At 39.6% G+C, this 26,923-nt stretch overlaps 2 protein-coding genes across 2 annotated transcripts in view; one reads left to right on the forward strand and one right to left on the reverse strand.

Moving 5' to 3' along the window:
• The window catches only part of cog6 (component of oligomeric golgi complex 6), a 44,657-nt gene extending 33,612 nt beyond the window's left edge, over positions 1-11,045 (reverse strand). The window contains exons 1-4 of the mRNA XM_084717402.1: positions 10,811-11,045; positions 9,560-9,703; positions 8,650-8,721; positions 8,368-8,426 (exon numbers count right to left, since the gene is read on the reverse strand). Of these exons, the coding sequence (XP_084573528.1) occupies positions 8,368-8,426; positions 8,650-8,721; positions 9,560-9,703; positions 10,811-10,945 (410 nt within the window). The 5' untranslated portion in view covers positions 10,946-11,045. The remainder of the gene's footprint in view (positions 1-8,367; positions 8,427-8,649; positions 8,722-9,559; positions 9,704-10,810) is intronic.
• A 1,704-nt stretch (positions 11,046-12,749) lies between these two features.
• The window catches only part of LOC146328391 (LHFPL tetraspan subfamily member 6 protein), an 86,067-nt gene continuing 71,893 nt past the window's right edge, over positions 12,750-26,923 (forward strand). The window contains exons 1-2 of the mRNA XM_084717404.1: positions 12,750-13,053; positions 17,267-17,787. Of these exons, the coding sequence (XP_084573530.1) occupies positions 17,403-17,787 (385 nt within the window). The 5' untranslated portion in view covers positions 12,750-13,053; positions 17,267-17,402. The remainder of the gene's footprint in view (positions 13,054-17,266; positions 17,788-26,923) is intronic.

Raw genomic sequence — 26,923 nt, forward strand, 5'->3', positions numbered from 1 at the left:
AAAGGGATAGGTTGGGTTATTTTCAGTGGGTTTCTATGACATACTGATCCATTAGTGTATTACTGACAGTAGATGGAGAGGTGAACACCAGCACGGAAGCTAAGCAAAAAACTGCTGTGGACAGGGTCAGCAGAGAAATGTATTGTGGTCACATATAAAGAGGTCCACCTAAAAAAAGAAAAATCAATATAAGTTTAAGTGTTCACTATATTTACAATATTCTCACCACTTTTTTGATGGGAAACTGTTGTTATAGAGGCCAAATATTGCTCTCTCCAAACCAACTTAACTCCATATGCAAAATCAGTCATTTTGCCTCCCAGGACACAGGAGTTGCTGGTCTGTTTGGTTTGTTTGTTTGTTTGTGTTATTGTGTCACTTTAGTGAATCCAAACTATCATTTTAAAATACAGTCTTCACACATACAGTCACACAATAATACAAATGACTTAAGAGATCGAGGCAGCGATAGACCAGCAACTCCTGTTTTCTGCAAGGTAAAATTACTGATTTTGACTATGGAGTTTGGTTGGTTCGGAGAGAGCAATATTTGGCTTCCTGATGGTGGCTTCCTGTCAGAAAAGGCTGTATGGTGGCAAAGTAAAGTAGTGAAAATATTCTAAAAAGAGCATATACGTAAATTTATATTGATTTTTTTTTAGGTGGACCTTGTTACCATGTCGACCGCCATCTACTGTAGCTGATACACTGACAGTTGATAACTACCTCATACAACCCCACATCAAATAATCCGAACTATCCCAGTAAATTGTCTGTCCGTGAACCTCATGAGCATCATAGACATTCATGCATCAGCTGAGAAAATCTTTCTCACGTCAAACTTTGCAGCAGCTTCACCTCTCGGAGATAAGAAATGCTCCCAATTCTTCATGCCCAGGCCGAGAGCGACAGACCTGTTCCTCTAGGATGTAAATCACAACCAACAGACAGGCTGCACACGCCTGTACAAGGTAAGCAGAGGTGGTTGTTTGTGGGAATTGTAGCAGCAGAGCAACGGAGGGGAAGGGAACAGCAGAGAAGCAGCAGGATCGTTTTCTGCAGCGCTGTCAGGACATGACACATTCTTCTTCAGTCTGCAATTACCGAATACCAGAGGGACAGGCTACATACTTGAATGCATCGGCAACACCAAACTGTAAAGGCAAGTATGCAGACTGCGGGCAAGTTTTTCAAAGGCAAATGAACCCGAAGATGTGAGAATTTCTCGAAACACGCCCAACAAGTTCAAGTTCAGTTAGACCCAGGTTACATAAGGTTACATCATGGGATGAAACCAGAAAGTTAGTGTGTAACTGTCTGTCTTGTTTGTGTGTGCGCTCAGATCTCCAAGCTAGGTTGATATATTTTATCATAAACTTCTCTGCAAGTTTATAAAAACTGAGAGCTTGACCAGTGAATGACATTTACCAAGCTTACTGGTTATCACACAGAGGACAACAATAGCAAACTTTTAAGGCACAGTTTGGATTATTTGAAGTAGGATTGTCACAATACCAGACTTTTAAACTTCAATGCAACACTAGTTAAAAAAGACAATATGCAATACCTCTTTTGATACCACAGCAAAAAGAAAAAAGGCACACTAAAAAGGATATCTTTTTCTTTTTTGAAAATTACCAACCAGCACACATCACAGCTGCAGAAAAAGTCACTGAACACATGTCTGGTTTTGCTGCAAGCCAAATTCAAGGCAGGACAACAAAGACTAAACTAAACCGAGGTCTTCAATCAACTCTTCATTTCTTTTATTATATCTTTGGTACTGATGGTATTATCGAAAGTTAGTATTGTATAGTTTTTAATCATGCGCTGTTAAAAAAGCATTGATACTTTTGACAAAAAGTGCTTAGAAAATGCTTTTCGATATTCAGTGTATTAGCTGCAGTAGATGCTGGTCAGCACGCTCCCACTTTTGCAGCAGACCAGCAACCCTCGTATTCTGCGTGGTAAAATTACTGATTTTGACTTTAGACTTTGGTTTGTTTGGAGAGAACGATATTTGGCTCATATAACAACAGTTTCTCCTCAGAAGAGGCTGTCTGACGGCAAAGTAAAACAGTGAATCTGTCATCATTGCCTACATGGGCTGCATCTCCTTATATCTAACAGAGATTGGCAACGTCAGACGTTGGCGTGGTCACAATTCTGCAGGTAGCCTGTTTATAGAGAGAGATAAAATGAACAGAAAGTGAATCCACAACTGAAAAGTGTCTGCAGTTTTTTCCAGCTGATTCTTCAAAAAGTCAATTAAACATCTGGCCTCCTCCTGTCCTCCCTGCAGCTCATTTTGTCTTGGTGCGTCATTTTTTCTTCTTCCTGCTCTGATTATATCTCGTCATAATCTCCTGCAATTGGTCTGAAAGTCTGAACAATCCAAAACATGTTTTCATACTAGAAACAAACCAAACCATGGTTCAGTTTGACCCGGAGCGAGACCACACACCAGACTAAAGTCAGGCTTTTAAGTCTGCACCGTGGTCTCAGGGGAGATTTCACATCTGTAAGTTTGGTCCAGATCAAATCTATTTTGTTTTTAAGTGGCTAAAATACCTTTTGTTGCTGACCCTGTTCACAGCAGTATGTTGCTTTGCTTCCAGTCTGGTGCTCCTCTCTGCTTCTCTAAACTGGGGGTGTGCCGACTGACATCTACTGTAGGTTATACACTGATTATTGATTACTGCCTCATACAAACTGACTTCAAATAATCCGAACTATCCTTATCCTTAAACATTTTACTTACATGAAAAGATTCACACGTTTTTTTTTTTTTTTCATTTCTTATTTTGAAAGCTGACTGATCACCATGCAGAATGAATGAGATCAAGCGAATGTCCAGCCTTCCCGTAAGTTGTAAACCATGTGGGTCGATTATCCATTAAAATCTATTAGGGGCCACTTCAAAGGCTCATGTGGAAATCTGGCATTCGCAAAGCTGTTAGTTAGCCATGCGCCAGTGATCACAGAGTGCAGTTGTAGTCAGTCACATCAGACAACACAAAGCATACTCACAGCTATACCCTCATTAACAGCCAGCTGAGCCTTAATAAGGCTCAAGTGTCATTTTACACAGGTTGTCATTTACACTCTGATGTCCCTGATTGTTCTCTCGTGGGCTTCGAGCTCTTGATTTATTAACGACCTACACAGAAGTCACACTGAGGACATTATTTTCAGGAAAAATGGTCTCAGTGAAACACAGGGTTTCATGTCTAACAATTCATCACATGCTGCAGGAATTACTGTGGGAAATGAGTGCCCGACATGAGCCAAATGCAGGTAAATCTTAGGCGTGGTTACTAAATTTATCTGCATTGCTCTTTGGTATGCAGCCAAGTAAGGCCTTGTGTAGCTGCCTGAGCGGTTCAGTAATAGCTGGAGAAATAAACCAACAGTCCATCCCCCCGCGAGGTCACACAGTGCACGGAAACATCCGTTTGTGAGACGTCTCAACTTGTTCAGCAGATAACATGTCACGCTAATACAAAGATCACACAGTGCAGCGCAGGTGGGGAGCATTACGTTTCATTACGGAACAACACACAACACCTATTTAGAGCTCCTGCTGACAGCGTCTTTGAACAGGACCAGCCCCAAACAAAAGAGCAGCACGCCTGAAAGCCGGCAGACAAACACAGGTCGTCCGCTCTCATTGGCTCGTCTCTTCCACCTTTGCTTCTGCACACTGTAAGCAACCCGCTGTTCCCTTCCATTTCATTAGAGCTGACAAATGACACAGTGCCACTGGCAGATAAGATAGCAAACAGCTGAAGACGGGCCTGTTCTGCCAAGTAAATACGCACCAGCAGCATCTGCAGAGCTTCGAAAACGGCTGCACGGTCTCAGCAGAGCTGCCCTATAAGCACAAAATGTGAGATTATGCTGCAAATGTAGCACTGCTATAATAAGTGTCAACAGAAGAGACATAAAAAGAGACAGTGGCGGCTTGGGACTGCAGAGGATTGTGTGACCTGAAATAGATCTGACCGAGAAGGCTGGGGTGTTGTGGTGCAGTGGGATGACTGGTGGGTGGCTGAAGGAGGACAGCTTGACTGCACACTTCCCCTGGCAGCTCTTCTGAGACAAAATTGCTGAAGACAAGGTCAGAGCCCAGCGTGCAGACGCTGTCCCATCTGGCTGTGGGGTCATTGTGGTTCTGCGAATGAAAATGTCATGCAGACGGACAGCCGGTCCCAATGGGACCACTATGCAAAGAAAAAGGCAAGGCAGGGAGGGTCACGCAGAAGGACATTCATGTGAAACCTCCGACCACTTACCTTCAGAGAGACCCCCAGCCACAAAACAGTATGACTTGTATTAATTCATTGTCTGCATGTATTCACTGGTGGTTTCATCCCTACTGGTGTCTTTCACCGCTCTAAGATCCTGAGCAGAGTCTGACTGACACTGGATTTTTGTGACCGATGGTGATACTGATATTAGAGAATAAGAAAATTCTGACAACAATTTTTTTTTTTAGAAAGTATAAATAAATACATATTTTTCCAATGTTTCCTAAAAGGTGTTTAACACTTGTGTCAAAGATTTGTAATGGAAGCAGCACTGCAACAATTTATCGATTATTGTCAACTATTAAATTAATTATTCTAAATGACATCAGGGCTCTGAAACAGTAAACTTTCACCAGAGTTTTTTTTATAGTTCTAAATAGAAAAACACAAACAGACAGTCCCTTTAGGAAGCTGCAATCACAACAATTAACGCAAATTCATCCAATCAACATGAATTTTGCACAATCTTGCAATTTTGTGTGCAAATTTGACTAATCATCAAAGCTTCCCACAAGCTCCACCAATCATAGCAGTCCCCTGCACAAATATCATACATGCACGTCTCACCGGATGACTCAATGTTTTATGATTTACCATGTTTTTGTTTTGTTTTTTATTTTGTCAAGGGTGTTGAAAAGAATACAGGGTTTTGTTATTGTTATTGACATTTATTGATGTTCTGTGCACTTTAACTCGCTCCCCTGATTTCACAGCAAAAAAACACCTGAACACATCACAAAATGCATCGCATTTATCCTGGACGGACTGAATATAGCAAAATATACGTAAGCCTGAATGAAGAAAAGGGATCAAATATACACAGAATGCTGCCTGTAAAGCTCACAAACAAAAATACAGCAATATAGCTTTGACATCAGCCTGATAATTTCAGTTGATCGATATATAGGTCAGACTCATTGTGAGCTCATCTCTTTCCGTTTCCATTTCGCTCCTTGCCCTCATCCGTCACCTTTCTGCCGAGGAGGTCCTGAATCTGTGCCAGCGCTGAATTGCCGCGGTACATCACAGCTGGCAGCAGGAATGTCTTTTGCCAGAAATCTACATTATGTCTGCTCGTGCCCCCGCCTCTATGTCAACTCACAAGGTCACTCAGCGCAGAGGTCATAGCCGCCACAAATGCTAATGAATCCCACCCCCACCTCCAACCATCAGCGAACAGGAGCGGGTGTTTTATTTTCACATCGCTGTCAACGCTCTGCCGGCCAAAATCATAGATTAATGATACCTAGATTAATTTTATTGGCAGGCTTTCAACCACACAAAAAAATCCCATCAGTCTTTGAGAGTTGTGGCCGGCTGTACACCCAAGATACACTGTCTGACTCTGCTGATGCCTCGACGTCATGGTGAGCTGTATATACTGATTCTGCATATCTGATGGCTCTTAATGTGTGTTGTCAGCAAATCTCAATGCACACGTTCAAACACAAGAACGCGCTGATGGGCTGCTCTCCAGTTGTAATAGTCTGGCTTCAGTAAGATCAGGGAGTAGCGCCGTGTAAACAGGAACCACTTTGATGTGCATCTCAAGGCCAAACATCACAGGACATGACGAATAAAACAAATAAAAACTCCCGTTAATGATGATTGCTGCCCTCCTTATGCAAATAGACAACTGCAGGAGAAATATTCATCAAGCTCATGAATCATTCATCGCTCCTCATCAAAAATAAAGATGTGCTTGGCAGCTCCTCCCGCCCTGCACCAAATCTCTCCAACTTCTGACACCAAAGTGAAGCTGCGTTTCACAGAAAAGAAACTTACTCATCAAATTATATGTGGATTAAAATGGGGGATCAAAAATTAATTTGTGCAAATATTTAAAATGGGGTTTCTGCAGGTTTCAACAAGTTCAATTACATTTTTGGGAGGCTTTTTTAAAGTCAGTTATGAATGCAACATAAGACTTATTTCACATCCACGCTTGCAAAAATATATATTAATAAATCTCGTATTAACTAATTTATTAATCTCTTAATGAAATCTGACAATCCAAATAATTTATTCTAAGATCTCTTGTCATTTCCACACTTGAAGGTGGAGCATGAAGCTCACTGGGAGGCTGCATACACCGAAAAAAAACAAAGAAAGTTGAGAAAATTCACAATTTTATAGCAACTTACTGCAAAGTTTTGAAAAAGAATTCCCAACTAATGATGGTCTGTTGAGATTATTTACTTTTCATCTTTAAACTTGAATCTTTGAGTTTTAAAAACCCCAAATGTATTTCAAAAATTATGAGTAAACTCAGTGAAGTGAACATGAATAATGGTTAATATTTTAATATTTTCAAATAAACGTACTTAATTTCCAGGCATCCAAATAATGTAAAATAAGATTCACTCTGAACATTTTTTAGTTTCTAAACTCAAAGATTCAAGATTTTCTGAAGAAGTAAATTATCTCAGCTACAGTTCAGCATAACTTTGTTATTTCAAAACTCAAAAATCTATTGCAGTAAATTGCCTAGAAATGCTGTCTCAACTTTTTTTTTTACTGTGTGGTTGCAATTGAAAATATTAAATTATTATTCACTTTCACTCCAATGACAACAATTTTGGGGTGTTTCTATAATTCAAAGATTCAAGTTTATCTGAAGATAAACTAAAGATTATAGATTGGCAAGATTTTTTTAGTTAATTTAAGAGTTTAAGTTGCTCAAAACTCCAAAATCTATTGCAGTAAGCTGCCTTGAATTTTCAGTTGTCTGAATTGTTTTTACAGTGAAGTTTGCAGTTGGGTTTAGTTTTGCAGTTGTTGTATCATGATCAGTATTTTTTCCCCTCAAAAAAACTGATTTAAAAATGGGAAAAAGTTAATGCAACTTTAAAAAAGAAACATTAACTTCACAATCCAGTCGATTTTTAAGAACTAATTTTAAATAATCAGAAATCATTTTAAGGCCTAAAATGGAGATTACTGGATTTTATACTTTCTTAAGGCTTTAAGGACCTGCAGAAAATCATCTGTATATATTTTTTAATGTAAAGGTTTGTTTCTAATAAAAGGTGGAAACCTCCTTCCATTGACAACCTTCAGAACTACTCAGAACTCTGGAAAACAAGGAAGTGTTCGCACATCAAACAATGTCTCACTTTCCAAACAACATGTGTGCAATAAAAGCTTATCACTCACAAAGTCAACCGTGTTGTTCCTGCTGTGTGCTTTGATTAAAGTGCAATTTGTCTGGAAAGTTTCCTGAATAGAAGGAGGAATAATTTCTCTGTAGAAATGAGACGCCCCAGAGAGTAAAATAATGGTGTCTCACTTTGGACTGATGAAGACGAAGCTTTAGAAAAGATAAGGGGAGAAATGTCTGCATGAGGTTTCTTTGAACTTTCTGCAGATAACTTATAATGGTTTCCATCTTATTTACATGATCTCCCTGTTGTTATGAAATGTTCGTTTAGAAAACTGAGGTTTCGTTGTAAGGCCTTATTTTACATTTTGGTGATAATTTAGTTACAATCAGATTCAGACACAACGTGTGCTTGCAATGAAAGACTGAGGTTGACTCCCTCAATTAATTCTCATGTCAACACTCAGAGAAGAGTGAACAATACTTGTTTGTGATGTCCATTATTACAACAAACACTTCCAAAAGGTTGTTTTTGTTGAAACTACTGAAGTTTCTTGAGTGCTGCTCACTAAATTCAGCTGAACAATTTTAGGCTGTACATTGTAAGTGTTGTGAACTTGACTGCATAATAGTAAAAGTAACACACAATGTTTTGTCCACCAGACATATAGAACAAAAACCCACAATATAACACAATTAAAAGGCAAAAATACAAAACTACTGCCTCAAAAGCTGAATTAATTTCTTTCCACACACTGTCTACCACAATTTAACACTTAAACCAGCATATTTCCCAAATGCAGTTACAATTATTGTAACTATACACTGATTCCCTACGTCTCTCTTATTTCAAAAATGTTACAAGTATACTGTATGTCAAGTTATGAGATAAACATGCGGTAACACACACAAACACACAACAAAACACAGACACACACCCCTTTAGAATCAACTCACTTTTCTCCCTGCAGCTTGTTGGTTTTTACGATGAGGTCTTGAGTTTGCTCCTTCACAGCCTGTTGAAGAAAAGTTACTGTCAAGTTACTGTTACTTTCAAAAGATGGCGCACAAACATTATGATCTGAAAAAATTGAACAGATCACTCATATAAAATTTTAAACATCATACATTTTATCCACACCGGACTAAAACCACCTAGGCTAATAATTTAGCTTTGGTACATTTTTACACATACAGGAGAATTTTCCAACATCATGCAGAGATGATAATAAAACATACCTTTAATCTGTTTGTCATTTCTTCACAACATGTGCTCATGGCCTGGACATCCTCATGAACACTTTCAAGCTCCTGTGGAGAACAAAAAGATCACAGTTACAACAGTGCTGAGGCAGACGTACCCACGTTCACACAGAGAAACTCAAACTCTAGAGGTGCAACAGGATGACATTCAGTGACATTACAACTCTGGTGTCTGCTAAATCAAATCTGCTGTTTTTCATCATTATCACAGCTGTATCTCTAGGAGCTGAAAACACTTTTATTACTGTAGTAACAAAATACCAGAGCCAGCCAGTGCTGTTGTGTAAAAACTTAGTTAACAATTTTGATTGGGGGTGTGCCAAGAGAGATGTGTCACAGTAACATGGATGAACAGCATGTGTAATGTGACACACCAGCCATGATATCAGTGAGGTCTGTCAGCAGCACCGTTATCATGTCAGCTTTGTGTTGTTATTGTAAACTCAAGGAAGAAAAAAGCAAAACCGCCAAGTGGCATTTATGCATTCATTCATTCAATTTATTCAAATTTCATTTCATCAAAAATGTTGCTAAAAGCTGTGTGTGTGAACAGGTTAAATAAAAAGAAGCATCAGTATTGATAATGGAGTCATGCTGTGGGCTATGTATTTCCTTTTTCATTTTTAGATATCTAGGTTAAGCAAAGTACACCCACACAAATATATTAATAACAGTTTAGTTGTTGCAGAGACAGTAAAAGATGGTATCAGACTGGTATCAGAGGAGACTCAAGATTGCTGTATCTTTATCGGATGTGATGAAGTGATATCCCTAACATAGATGTAAACCTACTCAACAGCCTCTCCACGTGAATAGAACCCACTTCAGCTAAAGAATAATCACTCCACAGATGCTCTGGCTGGTTTCTTGCAACACTCTATATTACCTCTTTAACATCCTTAAATATTCGTGCAAACTCCTCGTTGATCGCCAGGCTTCGTCGCTCTATGTCACCTCGAAGATTTCTCCTGGTGCGCAAACTGTTCTCGGTGAAGAACACAGAGAGCGCCTTCAGCGCCTCCAGCATCTCCTGAAAGCACAACAAGAATATTGTAATGTCAGCTGTGATGTTGTAACGAATGTTCACAGAAACAATACCACAAATTTTAAAAGACGAAAATGCTTTTTTAAACCTTTAAATCAAGTATGCAGACAATCAAACCAGTCTGGTACGATGAATAAGCAGGTAAGGTACACACTACTCTGCAAAAAAGGAACCTGCGCTAGGTCTGCATGATACGGTAAAAAGTCATATTGCAATTATTTGACTGATATCGCAATTGTAATACAATAAGCAGGAATGATCATTTTTGCATTAAAAATGCATTTTAACTGAAAAATTAACTATTAAAATTGTGATGATGTGAGATTTTTATGGGGTCTGTACCGAACAAACATGTTTTCTTTCACCTGGAGAACAATAATTAGGTCAGGGCACCTCTGCAGCACTACAATACTTTATTATAATGTTTTTTTTTCACACACAGTTTCCCTTTTCAGATTATCCCAAACTTTTAGTTCTGGTTCTGCAATTTGGATTTTGCACCTGGCAAAATATTGTGATATGAATAATTTTAAATTTCTCTGGCCAAATTTACAATTTGAAAACCAGGAAAACCATGCAAGCTGCTGGCAGCTCGGCCCAGGGTGGAGTTTGAGTTTTATAAACTGACCAAAATGGCAGGTGCTTTTGTAAACATTAGGGGCGTGCAGGATGTTCAGTCAGAGAGAACTCTTTGGTTCTGCATGTTTCTGCATTTTGTCTTTAAGTTTTCAGCTTTGGGCTTGTTTTTTAGCATGGATTTGTCTTTTAACTTTTAATACTTGTAGAACTGGTGTGAAGAGAAGTGACCTAGAAATAACTGTCTATTCTAAATTTAACGAGCTGACAATTCAGTTAGATATTGGGCTACTGACTCACTGCAGCTACATGCTAACCTGACTGTTAAATTTATTAACTTTTTTGACGTTTTTGCTGTGCTTAACCGCAGTCAGTGAGGACCAACATAATTTTATCCAAACAATTACCTCTGAAAGGGCAACATTACAGCCACAGAGAAGAAATATGTCCAGATGTGACGCAGCTAGCTTGCAGATTTAGCTCCTGTTAGCATGAAGCTAAACTCTGTCAACGTACCTTGTCATTGTCGAGCCTCGTCTCCAGGATCTTGTTGAGCTTCCTGGACAGCGGGTTATTGGGCTGAGAAGGCGCATTTGAGTTCTGTATCGCAGTGGATGTATCAGTTGAAATTTCTACCTTAGTATCAGCCATGGTAACACAGAGACCTCCACGTCAACTTTGGGAAAATGTTTTGGTCCGTCTGAAATTAACGTCCGGACAGCGTGTAGATCCCTGCAGGAGAACGATGGTTCCGGGACGCGGTTATTTATTTTTGTTGAAATACGGTGTTGTTTGTTACAGCGGGGAGACAACAGGGGCCGTTGATAATAACAATGGTAATTATATTAAACAAATATAATATTTGCTGATCTTTAGACTTCTGAAAGAAACTGTAGAGCTATGGGCTCGTGTAACCAGTTTATTGGATCGGTATCTGACGTATTTGAGTCAAAAAAAAAAAAAGACATATATGACAGACGAGACCATAATATGAAGATATCTCCAAATTAAATATTGGAAAGGATATATACCTCTGTCTTCACCCACACACGCAGGGACATATTTAACCCTGAGAGTCAGGGAGCAGCAGAGAGTAATGCTGCATTCAAGTACTTTTGGAAATTTTCCAATTTGATTTTTTTCGAGCAATAAATAATTTATGTCCTGGAAATTCAAAAGTTATTGAAGTTTACTGAGTTTTATTCACTGATACAGGGCACACTCACTCCAAACATAATATGTTACTGCTATATGCAATGAAATATCACTTGCACATTTGTACATCTGTATCTTTTCTTTTTTAGGATTTGGTTACATTTTAAAGTTTTTGTTTTATCCTGGTATGTTTTTTTCTTTTACCATTGTTATTGCATGAGTACTTGTATGTTTACAATGTGGGTTTGAGAGAAATGGCATTTTGATCCATGTGGCAGAATCGACAATATAAACTGACTATGGCTTCAGTACAAATACTCAAAAAGAAAATGCTGAAAGTTTCTGTTGTGTTTCAAAATGATAAGAAATTAAAACTTCATCAATGTGAATTTTTACATACTATTCTATACTACTGTATACTATACTGTACTGTACTATAATGATACTTTCATTACTGAATTTCTTTCACTTTTTTGTTAATGGAAATTTTTCAGATTTTATATCACCCTTATTTTTGCAATGCAATTATTTATTTCCTATGCTAATAAAGCTCTTTTGTTTTGAAATTGAACTAATTATATCATTATACTGCTGATAATGTAAATGTCATTGTTATTATGGAGACAATTTACTATATAGGGCTGCAACTTTTGATTTTTTTAATCATCACTTAATCTGTCTTTTATTAATTATTATTATTTTCTTAATGAATCAATTAGATGTTTGGTCTATAAAATCTCAGAAAATAGTGAAAAATGATCGATGGGTGTATTGTATAGCCCAGGATGATGTCCTCAAATGTCTTGTTTTGTCCACAATTGAGAAATATTCAGTTTACTGTCACGGAGAACAAAAGGAACGAGAAGATATTCAAATTTGATAAACTGAATTCAGAGAATTTTGATGTTTTTTCTTTAAAAAGCACTCAAATCCATTACTCAATTAATAGTTGCAGCTCTAGTACTGTACGTCTTTTGTATTGTGTAATGTTGTCCTTAATCTTCGGGAAATGTTGTTCAAACATTCATGCCAGTAAAGCGAACTGAATTGAGTTTGAGAATTGAAATTGATCACATATTTTACGAGGCGTCCGTGAACGCCTCAGGAGCATGTCGAGAATGATAGTAGCGGTGAGTCCGGCCCCTGGGTGGGGATTTGTGTGATTGATGGTCACCTCCCGAGAGTGTTTCATGGACTCGCCCCCTCCCCGCCCCTCTCTCCCCTCTGCCTCCCCCCTCCTCCCCCTCTGCCCCCCCCCCCTCCCTCCTCTCTGCCTCTCTGTGAGCAGGAATGTGGACTAGGCTCCAGTCAGTCAGTTAGTCAGTCAGTCAGCTCCGCATGTTTCTTCTTCTGCACCGCTCAGGAGTCAATAATTGATCACTGCCTCGGTTAAACGTATTGATGAGGAGGAAGTGATTAGTGGACGGATTCCGTGGTCACTTTTTTGGATTTATATTCTGAGGTCGAACGCGTTTCTTGTCTAATTTTCCTCGACTGGAGAAAAGTTTGAGCTCTGAGACGCGGACACAGCTGGAGTCAGCAGATGGAAATAACCTCTCTGTGCAGGACAGCCAGCGCACCTTGTTCCGGAGCTCTCCCAACATGTAAGCTTTTCTTCTTTTCCCTTCTCTTTGCCTCGTTTTCATTATTCACATTCCGACAGTGTGAGCACTGCGATAAATACGGCTTGTTCCCCGGGAGGTCACCCTTAACCAAAAATCACTGTTGTGGCTGTAGTGGCTGCTCCTGCAGGGATTTACACTGGTTTCCCTGCACTAAACCTGCAGATTGCATTGGGTTTGTGCTGCTCAGTGGATATTTAATGTTGATATTACTGCTGTGATGCGACTATGATATCATTTTAAAGTTTATTATAGGGATGGCATTGCTGTTTTGTGGAAGCTTTACATTAAAGAGCACTATTTTCAAAATAACACTAATTTCATAGTAGAGGTAGCACAAATTAAGGGACTTATAGTGTGTTCTCTCAACTAAATGTGTAGTTTGCATCGGTTCTGTGCTGTTTCTAGGTCTCATACTGTGTGTAGCTTTGCTGTGATGTGACTATAATATCATTTAAAAGTTTATTATAGAACAGTCAATGCTGTTTTGCGGAAGAGTTGATATTATTTTCAGAATAAAATTATTTCACCGAGTATTAGTACGTAATAAGGGGCTTATAGCGTGTTCTGTGAACTAAATGTGCAGTTTGCACTGGTTTTGTGCTACCTAATGGGTATTTCATATGTTGTTATAGTCCCATATTTAATGCAGTGATTATAATATCATTTTAAAGTATTAAATGAATGCTACTGCTGTTTTGTAGAAGTTTTTTCAAAAATAAAACTAAACTCATAGTAATACAAATAGTGTGTTCCCTGAACCAAATGTTCAGTTTGTATTGGTTTCATTGTACTTAATGGGTACTAAATGTATTATAGTCCCATACAGTATGACTATAATATCATTTTAAAGTGTATTAAATGAATGCTATTGCTGTTTAGTAGAGTAAATAACAGTAATTCACAGTACAGTATAATAACAATTCACATAATTCACAGTACAGTATAATAACAGTAAATTCACAGGAGCAGTACAGTATTCCTTGAACTAAAGTTTCCATTGGTTTTACAGTACTTAAAGAGTACTTTATATGACATTAGGATCCCATATTGTGTGGCTTTAATATCATTTTAAGGGGTGTCATGGGAATGCCATTGCTCTTTTGTAGAAGATAACATGGTTTTCAAAATAAAACTTAATTCATAGTTATAGTAATAAGCAATAAGGGACAAAGAGTGTCTTCCCTGAACTAAACGTGCAGTTTGCATTGTCTTAATGCTACTTAATGGGTATTTCAGTTCCATATGGTATAAAGCGTTGCTGTGATGTTACTATAATATCATTTTAATGTTTATTATAGGACTGTTATTACTGTATTGTACAGGAGTTGACATTGTTTTCAAAATAAAAGTAATTTCTCGGTAGTAGTGCATAGTAAGGGACTCAGTGTGCTCCTTGAACTAGATATGCAGTTTGCATTGGTTTTATGCTATTTACTTGGTATCTCATATGATGTAATATTCATGTATTATATGTTGATTTGCTGTGATGTGTCTATAATATCATTAAAGTTTATTATAGGAGTGTTATCGCTCATTTGTACAGGAGTAAACATGGGTAACAGAGGTTTTGAGTCAAATCTGTATTTCATATGATTTCATAGTGCCATATTATATGTTGTTTTACTCTGACTATAATGTGATTTTAAAGTTTATTACTGGAATACTGTTGCTGTTTTGTAGAAGAGTTTAAAAATAAAACTAAATTCACCATAGTAGTATTAAGTAATAAGGGACTTATAGTCTGTTCCCTGCACTAAATGTGCAGTTTGCACCGGTTTTCTGCTACTTAATGTGTATTTCAAATGATATTATAATCGTACAATACAGGACTACAATATCATATGAAAAACACATTAAAATGGCACAAAACTAATGTAAACTGCACACGTAGTTCAGGGAACACAGTATACATACTACTACTGCCATTGCAGTTTTGTTGAAAAGTTAAGATTGTTTTCAAAATAAAACAAATTTCATAAAAACAGCTGTTCCAATAATAGGACCTTTTGGGATGTACCAGTTGTTAGATTTGTTGTATTGTTGTTTCTCAACATTCCTACATGACAATAAAGGAAATCCCGAAAAAAATAGCCAAGATGGAGAATAATAGTTGCTCCAAGTTTAACAAACTCTTTATGATTATTGCATTCTGTTTGCTATGATATATAAATCAAATCATACTTGTATTCAGAGCTGCAACGATTAATCATTTAATTCATTAGTTGTTGACTGTTAAATAAATTGCCAGCTATTTTGACAATCAATTAATTGGTTTGAGTAATTTAATAAGAAAGAAAAAGTAAAACTTCCCTGATTTCTGCTTCTTAAATGTGAATATTTTCTGTTTTTTTTTTTAATCCTAAACTGAATAGCTTTGGGTTGTGGACAAAACGAGACATCTGTGGACGTAATCATGATTTTTGAGAAACACTGATCGACATATTTCACAATTTTTCTGTCATTTTATAGATCGAGGGTGTAAAATATACAGTCTGTGGCTCGGCTCTGGCTCCAATCTGGCCAGCGGGATGCCTCATCAAAGTGTACAAAATTGCAGAGTAGTCGTTATTTCCAAACCAGAAAACAGTCCCCTGATAAAACAGTGGATATTTATGATGTTATATTTAAATATTCCAAAACGTTTGATTTGTAAATGGTTTGCAAGGCAGCGGATAACTTAACCTTCTTCCTCAACAAGTTTTTCCACATATTGTTTGAAACATAAAGACATGAAATACTATATTGTTGTCTAGTTACAAAATACATCCATGTTCTGTGCTTTTGTAGATCCACTGTGATCTTCACTTTGTAATGCACATGTGAAAAAACTGAGACATGGCTGAAACTGCACTCAGTTTTCTTAGGTCCTCCCAGACTGTTCGTTGATCATCTGTTTTGTAAATCGATGTGCCGATACCATCCTGAATCACTGGATCAGATATCGGGGAAGAAAAAGTGTAATCTGATACGATCCATGAGCCTAAACTATCACATAAATGCTGAACCAAACGGCAGCACGGTCATCATGTCAGCTGTGTGGCGTTATTTTAAGCTCAAGGAAGCGAAAAGCAAAACAGCTGAGCGCAATTTAAGTTTTGTTTTGAATGTCTGAATGATGCTGAGTGATTAAAAAAAATTTCACTACACTGGCTACATTTACATGCACGCTATTTTTCTACTATTATTCAAAGTATAGCAGTATATTATAATGACCTGAATTTGATCCAGATCATGGTGGGATATTATGAATTAGGTCTAATTCTGAACAGAGCATGCTCTGATGAGACGTGTGGGATACGCTGGCATTATTCTGGTTTAAGGAGCATTCTTTGGACATGTTAACATAAATTCAGAATAATAGTCTCAGTTGGGATTTTTACTGCAGTTTGTGACACACAGCCTCAGTCAGTTCTGGGCTGTAAACAAACCAGCTAGCCGACAGTTTGCAAGGCTGGGGCAGAGGTGTGCGCATAGAAGAAAACCTCCAATTTTCAGTCAAAGGGAGAAGCACGCTTACTTTTGAACATTATTTTAAATATTTGACATCAGCATGTTTTTGGATGTGCACAAATATCACAGTGCTGACCTTTTCAAGACGGTGTGACCAAATGAATGAAAGATGATGGTGTTTACACAAACAAGTCTGCATTGGAAAAATTTGACAAAATACTATTTTGACTCAAAGAAGCGTCCATAATCAGAGTGTGCACGGCTGCTTGTGTGAACAGGAATATTCATTTTCATCAGCCATGTAAACAGCTTAGTAGTAGCAATATTGTCTTTTTCAGAATAAGGGCAAAAAACAGAACATTGTGTGCATGTAAGCATAGTCAACAAGTTTGACATTCCTCTAAAACCAAACAATTAATCAGTTAATCAAGAAAATAATTAGCAGAATAATAAACATGAAAACAATCATTAATCTATATTGAATAAAGTATGCCTCTTATCAAACCACATCCAGTTTTGTTTATTCTACTTATCTGCTCACTGCATCATTCAGGAAAAGTATTTAAGTACTCAAAATACTCTGTTACTTTGATTCTTTCATATCTGTGATTGTAGCTGCACAAATGATGACTGGTTTTCAGTTTTATCAGGCTGTTATTTTATTTACTCCGAAAGCCAACAACTTGTTCCCGCCGTTGATTTTTCTGTCATCTCAGTCTGGATGTTTCTCTTCCTTTGACAGGGACCCGGAGTCTCTGAGAAGGTGAAGGCTGCTGGTATTAAATGCTCGCTGCCAGGCTTTGCACAACAACATAGCGACTGCTCATAAACCAGCTGTTAGTTCAGTGACTGTGTGGACCGTTCGCAGACTGTTTACCATGGCCTCCAGTCTGACATGTACGGGTGTTATCTGGGCCCTGCTGTCCCTGCTGTGTGCTGCTGCCTCCTGCGTTGGCTTCTTCATGCCCTACTGGCTGCTGGGGACACAGATGGACAAGCCTGTGTCCTTTGGCACCTTCCGCCGCTGCTCCTACCCGGTGAGGGACGAGGAGAGGCAGGCCACGGTGATGCTGGAGCAGTGCGGGCGCTACGCCTCCTTCCACGGCATCCCGAGTTTGGAGTGGAGGATCTGCACGGTGGTGACGGGCGTGGGATGCGGCCTCCTCCTGCTGGTGGCGCTCACGGCTCTCATGGGCTGCTGCATCTCTGACCTCATCTCACGTACGATCGGCCGCGTGGCCGGTGGCATCCAGTTTGTTGGAGGTGAGTTTCTGCCATGTTTTGTTTGTGTTTTGTACCCGCAACCAACCTGGACTCCACCTTCACTATTATAGCTGTATTTCCACTGCAGGAACTTTGCCCAGGGACTAGGAAGGTTTGGTGGAACTCAGTGTTTCCACTGGGGACATTATTTTACCCTCTAAAAAATCACTGGTCAGGAGGTAGAACTTTCCAAAAGTTTAGGAACTTTGGAGGTTGGACTTGCAGCACTGAACAATTCGGATTGGTTGGCTACAAAGTGGACTCCCAGTGCATCATGGAAAATAGTGTTGAACTGAAGTAGGCAGTATAAACCATCATGCATTGCACTGAAAGAGCAACAGTAGTATCCGAACATGTCTTTTCTTTACTATGTTGCGAGCTCACTATATGGTCCTCTACATACAAATCCCCAGATGGGGAGTAAGGAGCACTGACTAAGTGAATGATTTCAGACATAAACAATGTCCCCAGAACTTGATTTAGGTGCTGGTCCCTGTGGTGGAAATGAACTGAGTCCCTCCAAATGTCCCTAGTCCCTGGGGGAAAGTTCCTACGCTGGAAACACAGCTCTAGAAGTCTATAGAGAGCTGTGAGGTTTTAATGGCTCTAATTAACTTCTCATCAAGTTTGTTTTGAACTCTTCGACAGAAGTGTTGTTCATGAAACAAAATCAGATTGGTGGGGAAACAAGGATGCATAGAAATCTTGATAGGCATGAAAACTTCACCTCTGGCCAACTTTTCTTGGCCAACAAACCTGCTGTCGGCCGAGACAAGCTGCTGCTGTTTCCTCAGAAAAGAAGAGTTTCTCAGTGAGATGTTGGTCATGTTCCTCGGTTAGCGACGTCGGGTCAGTTTATATTTCTTAACTCATGACTTCATGCAGTTTAAAAACAGCACACAGACAGTTCTACACACTGCTTTTAGCTTTTATTGGGGGTGGGGATAAAGTGTTAGACAGGGTTGACAGGGTCTCTGCAAGTCCTTAAGAAATCTTTAAATCCAATTATTGAAATTTCAGGCCTTAAAATGTCTTAATTATGACTATGACAGGTCTTAAAATATTTTTGCAATATGGTCTTACAATGCATCTATAAAGGTCTTATTTTTAGCACGTTGAAACCTGCAGAAACCCTGCAGTGCCTCATTTTTGCAAACTCAATTGTTGTTTTCATATCAAGAGTGTTCGTGCCAACATTTTGTGCACATTTTTGGTGAGCTGCTTTTGGTCATTTAAGGCTTTGGTCCCGGTTAAGAAAGCTTGGATTGGGCTCACATATTCTAAATAAGGTGGAACATATAATTTGATGAAGGAAAAAAACTTCAGAACAGTGCTGGTTTCATAATACCTTCCTGTATTTTACTCTACCCCGTCATTTTTCTCATTCTTTCTCTTGTGTGCAGCAGACTTTTGGCATGAATTCAAATCTTTTGTTTTTAGTCCGGCTGATGAAATGATGGAAAACTGGGCTGCAAACATGACCAAAGTATTCCAGTGTGTTTCTTTTTTTGTGCACTCTGGGTTTGATCCAGAAAGTGCCCCTTAAAGTTGAAAAGAAACCCACGCCCTTTCTCATTCTCTTTGCAAAAATAGCGTCATGTCCACGCTGCAGCAGCGCTGGCTATAGACATGTCTTTTTGTTTGTTTGTGTGATTGCAGTGAGTGGACATGGCTCCGCACGGCACTGGCTTTGTTTGTGTGTAATGTTGGTTTTGCACATGTGTTCTCCCGGGACGTGAGGTCTGAGGAAAGGCTTCCATTGAAGCTGCGAGTTTCTCTGCCCTAGTTTAAGAAGCTGCGGCACTCCAGCCCTCTCATTAACTCAAAAACGTTTGCTCGCATACTGTGGCTCACCACTCTGCTATTTACAATCCCCATCACTTCAGTTTGGCTTTAAAAAAGTGATGTGACAGAAAAGCAGGTTGCAGGCAGATTTGACAGAGCGGGCAGGTTTTTCAGACGGATAACTCTACTGAGGACCACCACAACATACCATGTCCTACTTCTAAAAGGCTTAGCTACTTAGGAACATCAGTATTAATGATGTATAATATGGAGGATGATTAAGGTGAAGGCTGGCTGGTTTATTCAGAAATGTGCTCTTTTATGTAAGGAGAGCTCCTTTTAAGCTCACAGCAGCCCCATACATACAGCATTACAGCAAGCTGCTATTTTTGGTGATAGGATTAAAAAATCCCTGTCTGTCTTTCTCACGATTTCTCTCTTTCGTGGAGTCACAAATCCAGACACGCATGAATTTAGTTGGAGGGAGAGCGAAGGAAGGCGGGGTACAATACAAGGGCCATTGCTCAGGACTTTTTAACTTGAATGCTGGCGAGCCAAAGGGCAGAAATGTCTCAGAAGGGCTAATTGGAAGTGACACAATTGGGAAGCTCAGTGGGCCGCTCCGTGTATTGTCCTCTATCAAAGAGTGCAGAAACGCAGAGGCAGGCAAGCTCTGAGAAAGAAGGATGCTAACGAGAACCAGAAGGTTTTCTTCAGCTTGCCCCAATAGGAGATCCCTCTTTAGTCCCTGGTAGATCCTTTTATAATGGTTCAATTTGGAACCATTTTATATAAAGGTTCAATTTGGAACCCTTTTATGGCTCGTTTCTGCCAAATTAGTTCTAGTTCCGTTCAAGGTTATCGAAACCTCTGCTGAACCAGCTCATGTTTGCACTAGTTTTGAGAGGAACCATTGTAATCAAGGACGTCACAATGGACAACAACCTGTAAAATATGACACGCCCACTTTGGTTCCCAAGGACAAAAACAATTTGTGTTCGGAACTTTTTTTTTTTTTTGTGAAAATGCCCCACAAATGGTTCAAAGTTTGGTGCTTAAACAGTTAACAGAGCTGGTTCCATGTTGGTGGAAAAAACCTATCAGAGAGCTCTACATAGAACCCAACTTAAAGGGTTATATCTAGAACTATCTATGAAAGGTTTGGTTAAGCAGTGTAATGGTTCCATCCAGAACACCATCTGGGGGTTCTATCCAGAACCTTCTCACCTTCTAAGGGTGTTAACAAGAACCCAAAAGCCCTTTTATATTCCAAGGGTTTTATCTGGAAAATATTCAAGGGGTTCTACCATGAACCTTTATATATTCCAAGGATTTTATCTAGAACACACTCAGGTTCCTTTTCCACCAACATGGAACTGGCCCTGTGCCTGTTCAAGAATCTAATTTTTAAATGTTCTGAGCATTTTCTTGAAAAAGAAACTGGTTCAGAATCTGAAAAGGAACCAAAAAGTAGCTGTTTTTTCTTGGGAACCAATGCTACAGGTGCATTGTACGGCAGTTCCAGATATTTTGAATGGAACCTGTTGAGGAACCAGAACTTGTTTGGTGGACAAAGGCCCTCCCATAGGCCTTTTCCACGAACATGGAACTGGCCCTCATTTTGAACCAATTAGATCATTTCCACCAAAAATAAATTGGTTTGGAACCTGAAAAGTTGGTTCCCAGCTGGAACCAAAACATAACAGGTTCTACTTGGGAACCAAAGTAGGAGTGTGATGTTCTACAGGTCACTGTACACTGTGCAGCACCCTGTGTTGCTCACAATGGGCGGAAATATGCGCTAGTTAACTAGATAGTCCTGGTTCAGGAACCACAGCTAATTTGGTGGAAAACAGCCTTCGGGGAAAGACGAGAGAACCTTTTGATATTGTGGTACAAAGACAAACGAGTTTCAACAATCCTTGAAGAACTCTTTCTTCCAAAAATGGTTCTTAATGGAACCCTCATTTGTCAGAGTGCCTTGTAAGCTGCAAGAGAAAGAGAAAAATACCTGATGATTGAAACATTCAGCATTCTCTTCTTATTAACTGGGAACCTTGCTGAGAAATAAAGATCCGCGGGGGGAAAACCGAAATGTGTGCCGAGAGATATGATCAAATCTGAGCGATTAGAAGGAACAGGGAGAGGGAGTAAATGAGGCGAACAGTCGGCGAGGCAACGCTCGCGAATTCACCAGACGCAAAAGGAGCCTCATGGTTCACCGTCTCATGCCGGTGTCTTTGTGTGTTTCCTCTGCTGCTATTGTCGGCCACTAATGAAGAGTGTCTTGCCTGAGAGGCCGGGGCCTCTGGGCTGCCACAAGTAAAACATCCACTTTATATCTCCCTGCAATTTATCTCAATCCAATGAAACAGATTAGAGCTGAAGGGATTTATCAGTGCTTTATCTCATTAACTGCAGCCCCGACTGAAAGAATAACTCTTAACAATAACTATTATTGTTGCTAGTGTTGTTGTTTCCCTCTTATAATGTTGTTTTCTCCCTGTTCACTATGGGCAAGTTGTTGCAGAGCTGGTTAATTGGTAATGGCAAAGGCCCAGATTTCCTCTACAGGCCAGAGAGGGTCTGAGTATGAGACTATGAGACTGTTCTGGCTCATAAATCAAAGACCTGAGAACTCTGTGCTGCTTACATTAAACAACTGCCTTTGCTGTAGTTTCTTAGTTATGCAGCGATGCGGGCACCAAGCGACTGTGGCACAGACGGGAGGTTCAGACATTAAAAGAATCTTGACTCGGCTCGGATTTGGTTGTTAGGGGTTTTGATTCCCCCCTGCAGAGCCCCGCCTTGTCTTTTGGGTGCCCCAAGCAGAGCAGAGCACAGCGGGGAGAAAGCTATTTAACGTTTGTCTTCAACAGGCACTATTTAAGACCTCTGTGTACCTTTTTAAATACTTTGTATTTCCCTTTAGCACTCTAACTATATTGTATGCCTTTGTGTCCGCTTTTATTTCAACTCTTTCCTCTCTGCACCTTACAGGTAGTTTAGTCTTTTACATTTTGCTGTTTGATGGCCTCAAAATGACTGACAGCTTGGCAGGCCCCCGTGATTGGATGGCTGGTCTGCTCTATCACCAATTAAATATTACAGATAGTGATGGGAGCCTGAGGCCTCGCCAAGTCGCCTCCTAATGGGCGTTTTTCATGCTGAGATATGACTTTCACTTCATGACATTTCTGATTGGAGACCGCATATAAAAATGAGATATCTCATCTGCTTGTGGGAAGGTTTGGGAGAGTTTTGATAACTCACAGAAACTGAAATTTGGGGCAGATTCAAACCCAAAGGTCCGGTTTCTGAATCAACCCAATGTGAAGATGATATGTTTTTTCAGTTTTCAATCTCAAATGCTCCAGAAATTATAAAAATTCATAAATTAAATTGTATGCCAAACCCTTGTCTTGAGTTAAATGCCTGTAAAATGGTTTCATTTACTAGAAATTCTTCACAAAGCTTTAATTCCAAAGCAACAAAATCAGGAAATGTTTTTATCAGCATGTTTCCTTTACCTTGGATGTGGGAAGTCGGAGCTGGGAATGACATCACTCCTAAGTTAAATGCATTCCAGTACAACAAGTAGGAAAAAAAAATTGTTTGTACTTGACAGCAATGCCTTCTGCTGTATTTTGCACATCTAGCCTGTCCACAGACAGCACTGTGGGCAGGACTGATTTAATGAGAGACCAGCACTAACAAACAGCTTTCACTATAGTTGATGCATGGAGCAGCCATATTGAATTTTAGGATGCGGTTGGTGAGGTTCCTCCAACTTACTGAGTCGCAAATCCGACTTCATGGGGTGTTCCAGTTGAAATTTTCAACTGGGAACTCAAAAATTCCAACCTCCCAGTTCAAATTGAACGCAACCTGAACAGCAACACAGGAGGAAAACTAAACTTCAAACCACAGAAGTTCAGTTAGGAGCTACACAAGTACTGAGAGCATAGGTGTACCTTTGGTTTTAGGTGGATTACATAAATTGCTCTTTTTCAGGAGTTTTTATCACACTTACAGTAATGTAATGAGTTATTTTCAATTTGAGTAACACTGCTGCTCCACTCCAAGGAGAGAAAGAAGCTTAACTAGCTGTTCTCACACTGAGCTAAAATGAAATAAGTGTACATAAATGAGGTAAATAACATTAATAAAATATTCTGTTTCTTTCAGAGACGTAATGGTAGGGGAAATGTTGAAAATCTTGGGAATCCAGTAGACTTTTTGGTAGCAAATGCATCACTAGTTCACCAGTCACTGAAACAGAAGACAATAAAATGAGTCATACATATTTGCAAATGGTGCAAAAGTGACACAGATACGAATAATTAAAGTGTTTCACAAACAAGTCCCTGTCCCCCCATCGCCATCATCCCTCACCATGGCAGCATCCCTCTTAATGGCGCCCCTAACAACCCACCCTGGGGTCTTCCTTGGACTGCTCAACCCCAATTAATTGAGAAAGGAGTAATATATAATGTTCCTCCGTTCAACACCCAAGGAGCTTATTCTTTATTTGCACTGCTGCATGTGACCACCTCTCCAAGGTGGAGGGTGGATTTTTGCTTTATTAATTCAGACAGCAGACAGCTCAAGTAACAGAATGTCATGAAAGTATGTCAGCCATTTCCTGCTACTAAGATCATGAGGCGGCAGCCATCTTTGGACTTAAAGTTTTTGGCGTCTGTAAGACCTCCCAGTAATAACCTGCGCTGTCTTTCACTTAGTCCTCACTTAATGATCACCAAGAAGCAGCGAGGACCAGACAGCATTTGTTTCATTTGGATTAGAGTTCGAATCCAGCGTTCACAGCGACCCAGACGGACCACACCAAGGACTAAACAAGGCTGGTGTGAACATGTCCTGGTGCTTTCTCAAATGACTGTGGTGCAGTTGGAGTTTGAGAAAGAGGAAGATGTAGACAGCAGTCAGAGTTCGTGTAAACTTGTGTGCTGACGGAGAGACAATAAGAGATCGATGCCAAACTTGGAAAAGAGAGTGGTTCGTTAAAGCAGGTTGAAATGACGTCTGCAACAGCCGGAAGTAAATTATCAGGGGTGCAAGAAAAAAATGATTCTCTTAAGTATTGTGATTCTTTTCTTTGCATTTCTTGAGCTGATTTTAAAATTCCTGAATCGATTTTTTAATATATATAAATAGTTAGCACTTGGTCTATTAGCTTGATGCTATACATAATGGGAATTCCCATTAAAATGCTAATTAAAATTAGCATTGCTATAAATAAGCAAAAAAATTGCAATATTGTAATATTGAATCGTAATACTTGTAGAATCACAATGCATATTGAATCAGCATATGAATTTCATTGTGGAGGTCAAAGTATGTCATATTTTTTCCATCTCTACACAATTTTCTTGGCTTTGCTGCTGTGAAGAAATGCAAGTTTAGACCCAGTTTATTTCCCTGACAACTATACTGTTTCCTTTGAAAGACAATAAATAAAGCAAGACTCCTGTGATCCAAAAAACAAAGTTCTCAAAGGTTGATTTGCAGCCTTTGAAGCCCAAATAACATCAGTAGTCACATTAGGAGAGGCGGTGATAAAGCATTGCTCCAAAATATGCCTGAAATCTCTCAAAAGTATTGTATTGACCTGCAGAGAATGTCAACTCGGTTGAAATCATTTTAACTCTTGATAAAAATGTCAGGAGATTTAGCTTCTCGAGGCCGGCGGATATGGGCTGTATTTTATTGAGGAGGTGTTGAACTGCTGCGTCCTTGAAACCGGAGGCGAAATAACAAGACAAACAATATGATGAATGACAGGCTGCGCTCTGCCTTTTTCAGGCAGCTTGTTGGGACGGTATGTAGGGTACAAGTAGAGGACTTCATATGAGCTGCCGCCGCTGCTGCTTCGGAGGGGGTGCAGACCCGTGAGGTGTGGCGTCCCCGAGGGATGTAAAACAAAAACGCAGCATATTTCACTGCCATATGGGAAGGCTGTGGTCAGCAGGGAATCTATAGAGCCCAATTTTGTCTGTCATTGTTGGGAGAAGTACCGAGAACGCTTTACAATTTTGGGAGGAATATTTAATGCCATCAGTGCAGGACGGGCTAAAAGCATTTATTATTGATTAGAGACATTAAATGTCTTTTACATGAAATATTACCCCTGGGCCCTGACGGTCCTTTGATGAAATGAGATCAGACATTGTGGGTTTTCTGCTCTCTGACGTTCGATGTGACGCCTTTCAGGGTGAGATGACAAACTTGTCATTTATATGACACACAAGAATCTTTTGACCAGTTGCAACACTTTTGGTTTTTATATTTCTTCAAAGCAGAATTGAAGAAATGGCAAAGACTTCAAAGACAGTGAAAGTAGAAAGAGAATTTAATAAATGTATATGAAAGTGTCTGAACAAAAGGACGTGTTTGTGGGGGGGGAAACAATGCGACACACTGGGTCGAGCCTCCGCATCGTGCACACGCTTGTTGGCCGCGCTGGTTGAATACTTCCCACACCAGCAGCCTCCGCTGAAGCTGCAGTTGATCTGAACTATCAAATAATTGGCTGTGTTGCCTTCTGGGAAAGCTTCTCCATTTCGTTTTCTGGTTGATTGGCTCTGTTTACACGTCTGTGCCAGCATCTCGTTTGCCCACACTGGTGTGGAGTGTCAGTAAATGAACAATATGAAGCCGCAGAGAGGAAACACATGAAATACGTTTGACTCGGCTCTGTTTCTGTCAAGTTTGTCTCTGTTCTAAGTGGATCACGTTCTTCAGTAGCTCTCGTTCCCACAGAGGTGACCTGGAACACACAACATGTAATATAGTATCCCGGTCATGTGCTGTTCAGGCGCAATGAAATTAAATTTAACACATCGGTCTGCACTTCACTCTGAGAAATAAAGGTTCTAACAAGAACCATAAGATAACCCTTTATGGTTCCTGGTAGAATCTTTTCTGAGGGTTCTACCTGGACCCCTTTCAGAGAGCTCTACACAGAACCCAACATATAGGTTTATGTATAGCACCATCTGTGAAACTTTTCACCCAGGATCCACTATGAGAGGTTCTACAGAGAACCCTTTTGTAGGGTAATGGTCCCTCCCTGAGGGTTCTATCCAGAATCTTTCCACCCTATAAAAGTGCCAACAAGAACCCACTCAAGGAATTCTTCTGAGAACCTTTTTATATTACAAGAGTTTTATCTAGAACCCAGCCAGTTCTACACAGAACCCTTCTACTGAGAATCCATGTTATCGTACAAAGAACCTTTAGCAAAGGACTTTTTCAAATATTTCCACCCTTTCAGAGAGTTCTACCCTGAACTCAACATAAGGGGTTATATGTAGAACCATCTGTGAAAGGT

Source organism: Lutjanus erythropterus, chromosome 4 (assembly GCF_056507025.1).
Source record: "Lutjanus erythropterus isolate fLutEry1 chromosome 4, fLutEry1.hap2, whole genome shotgun sequence".
Classification (NCBI taxonomy): Eukaryota; Metazoa; Chordata; class Actinopteri; order Lutjaniformes; family Lutjanidae; genus Lutjanus; species Lutjanus erythropterus.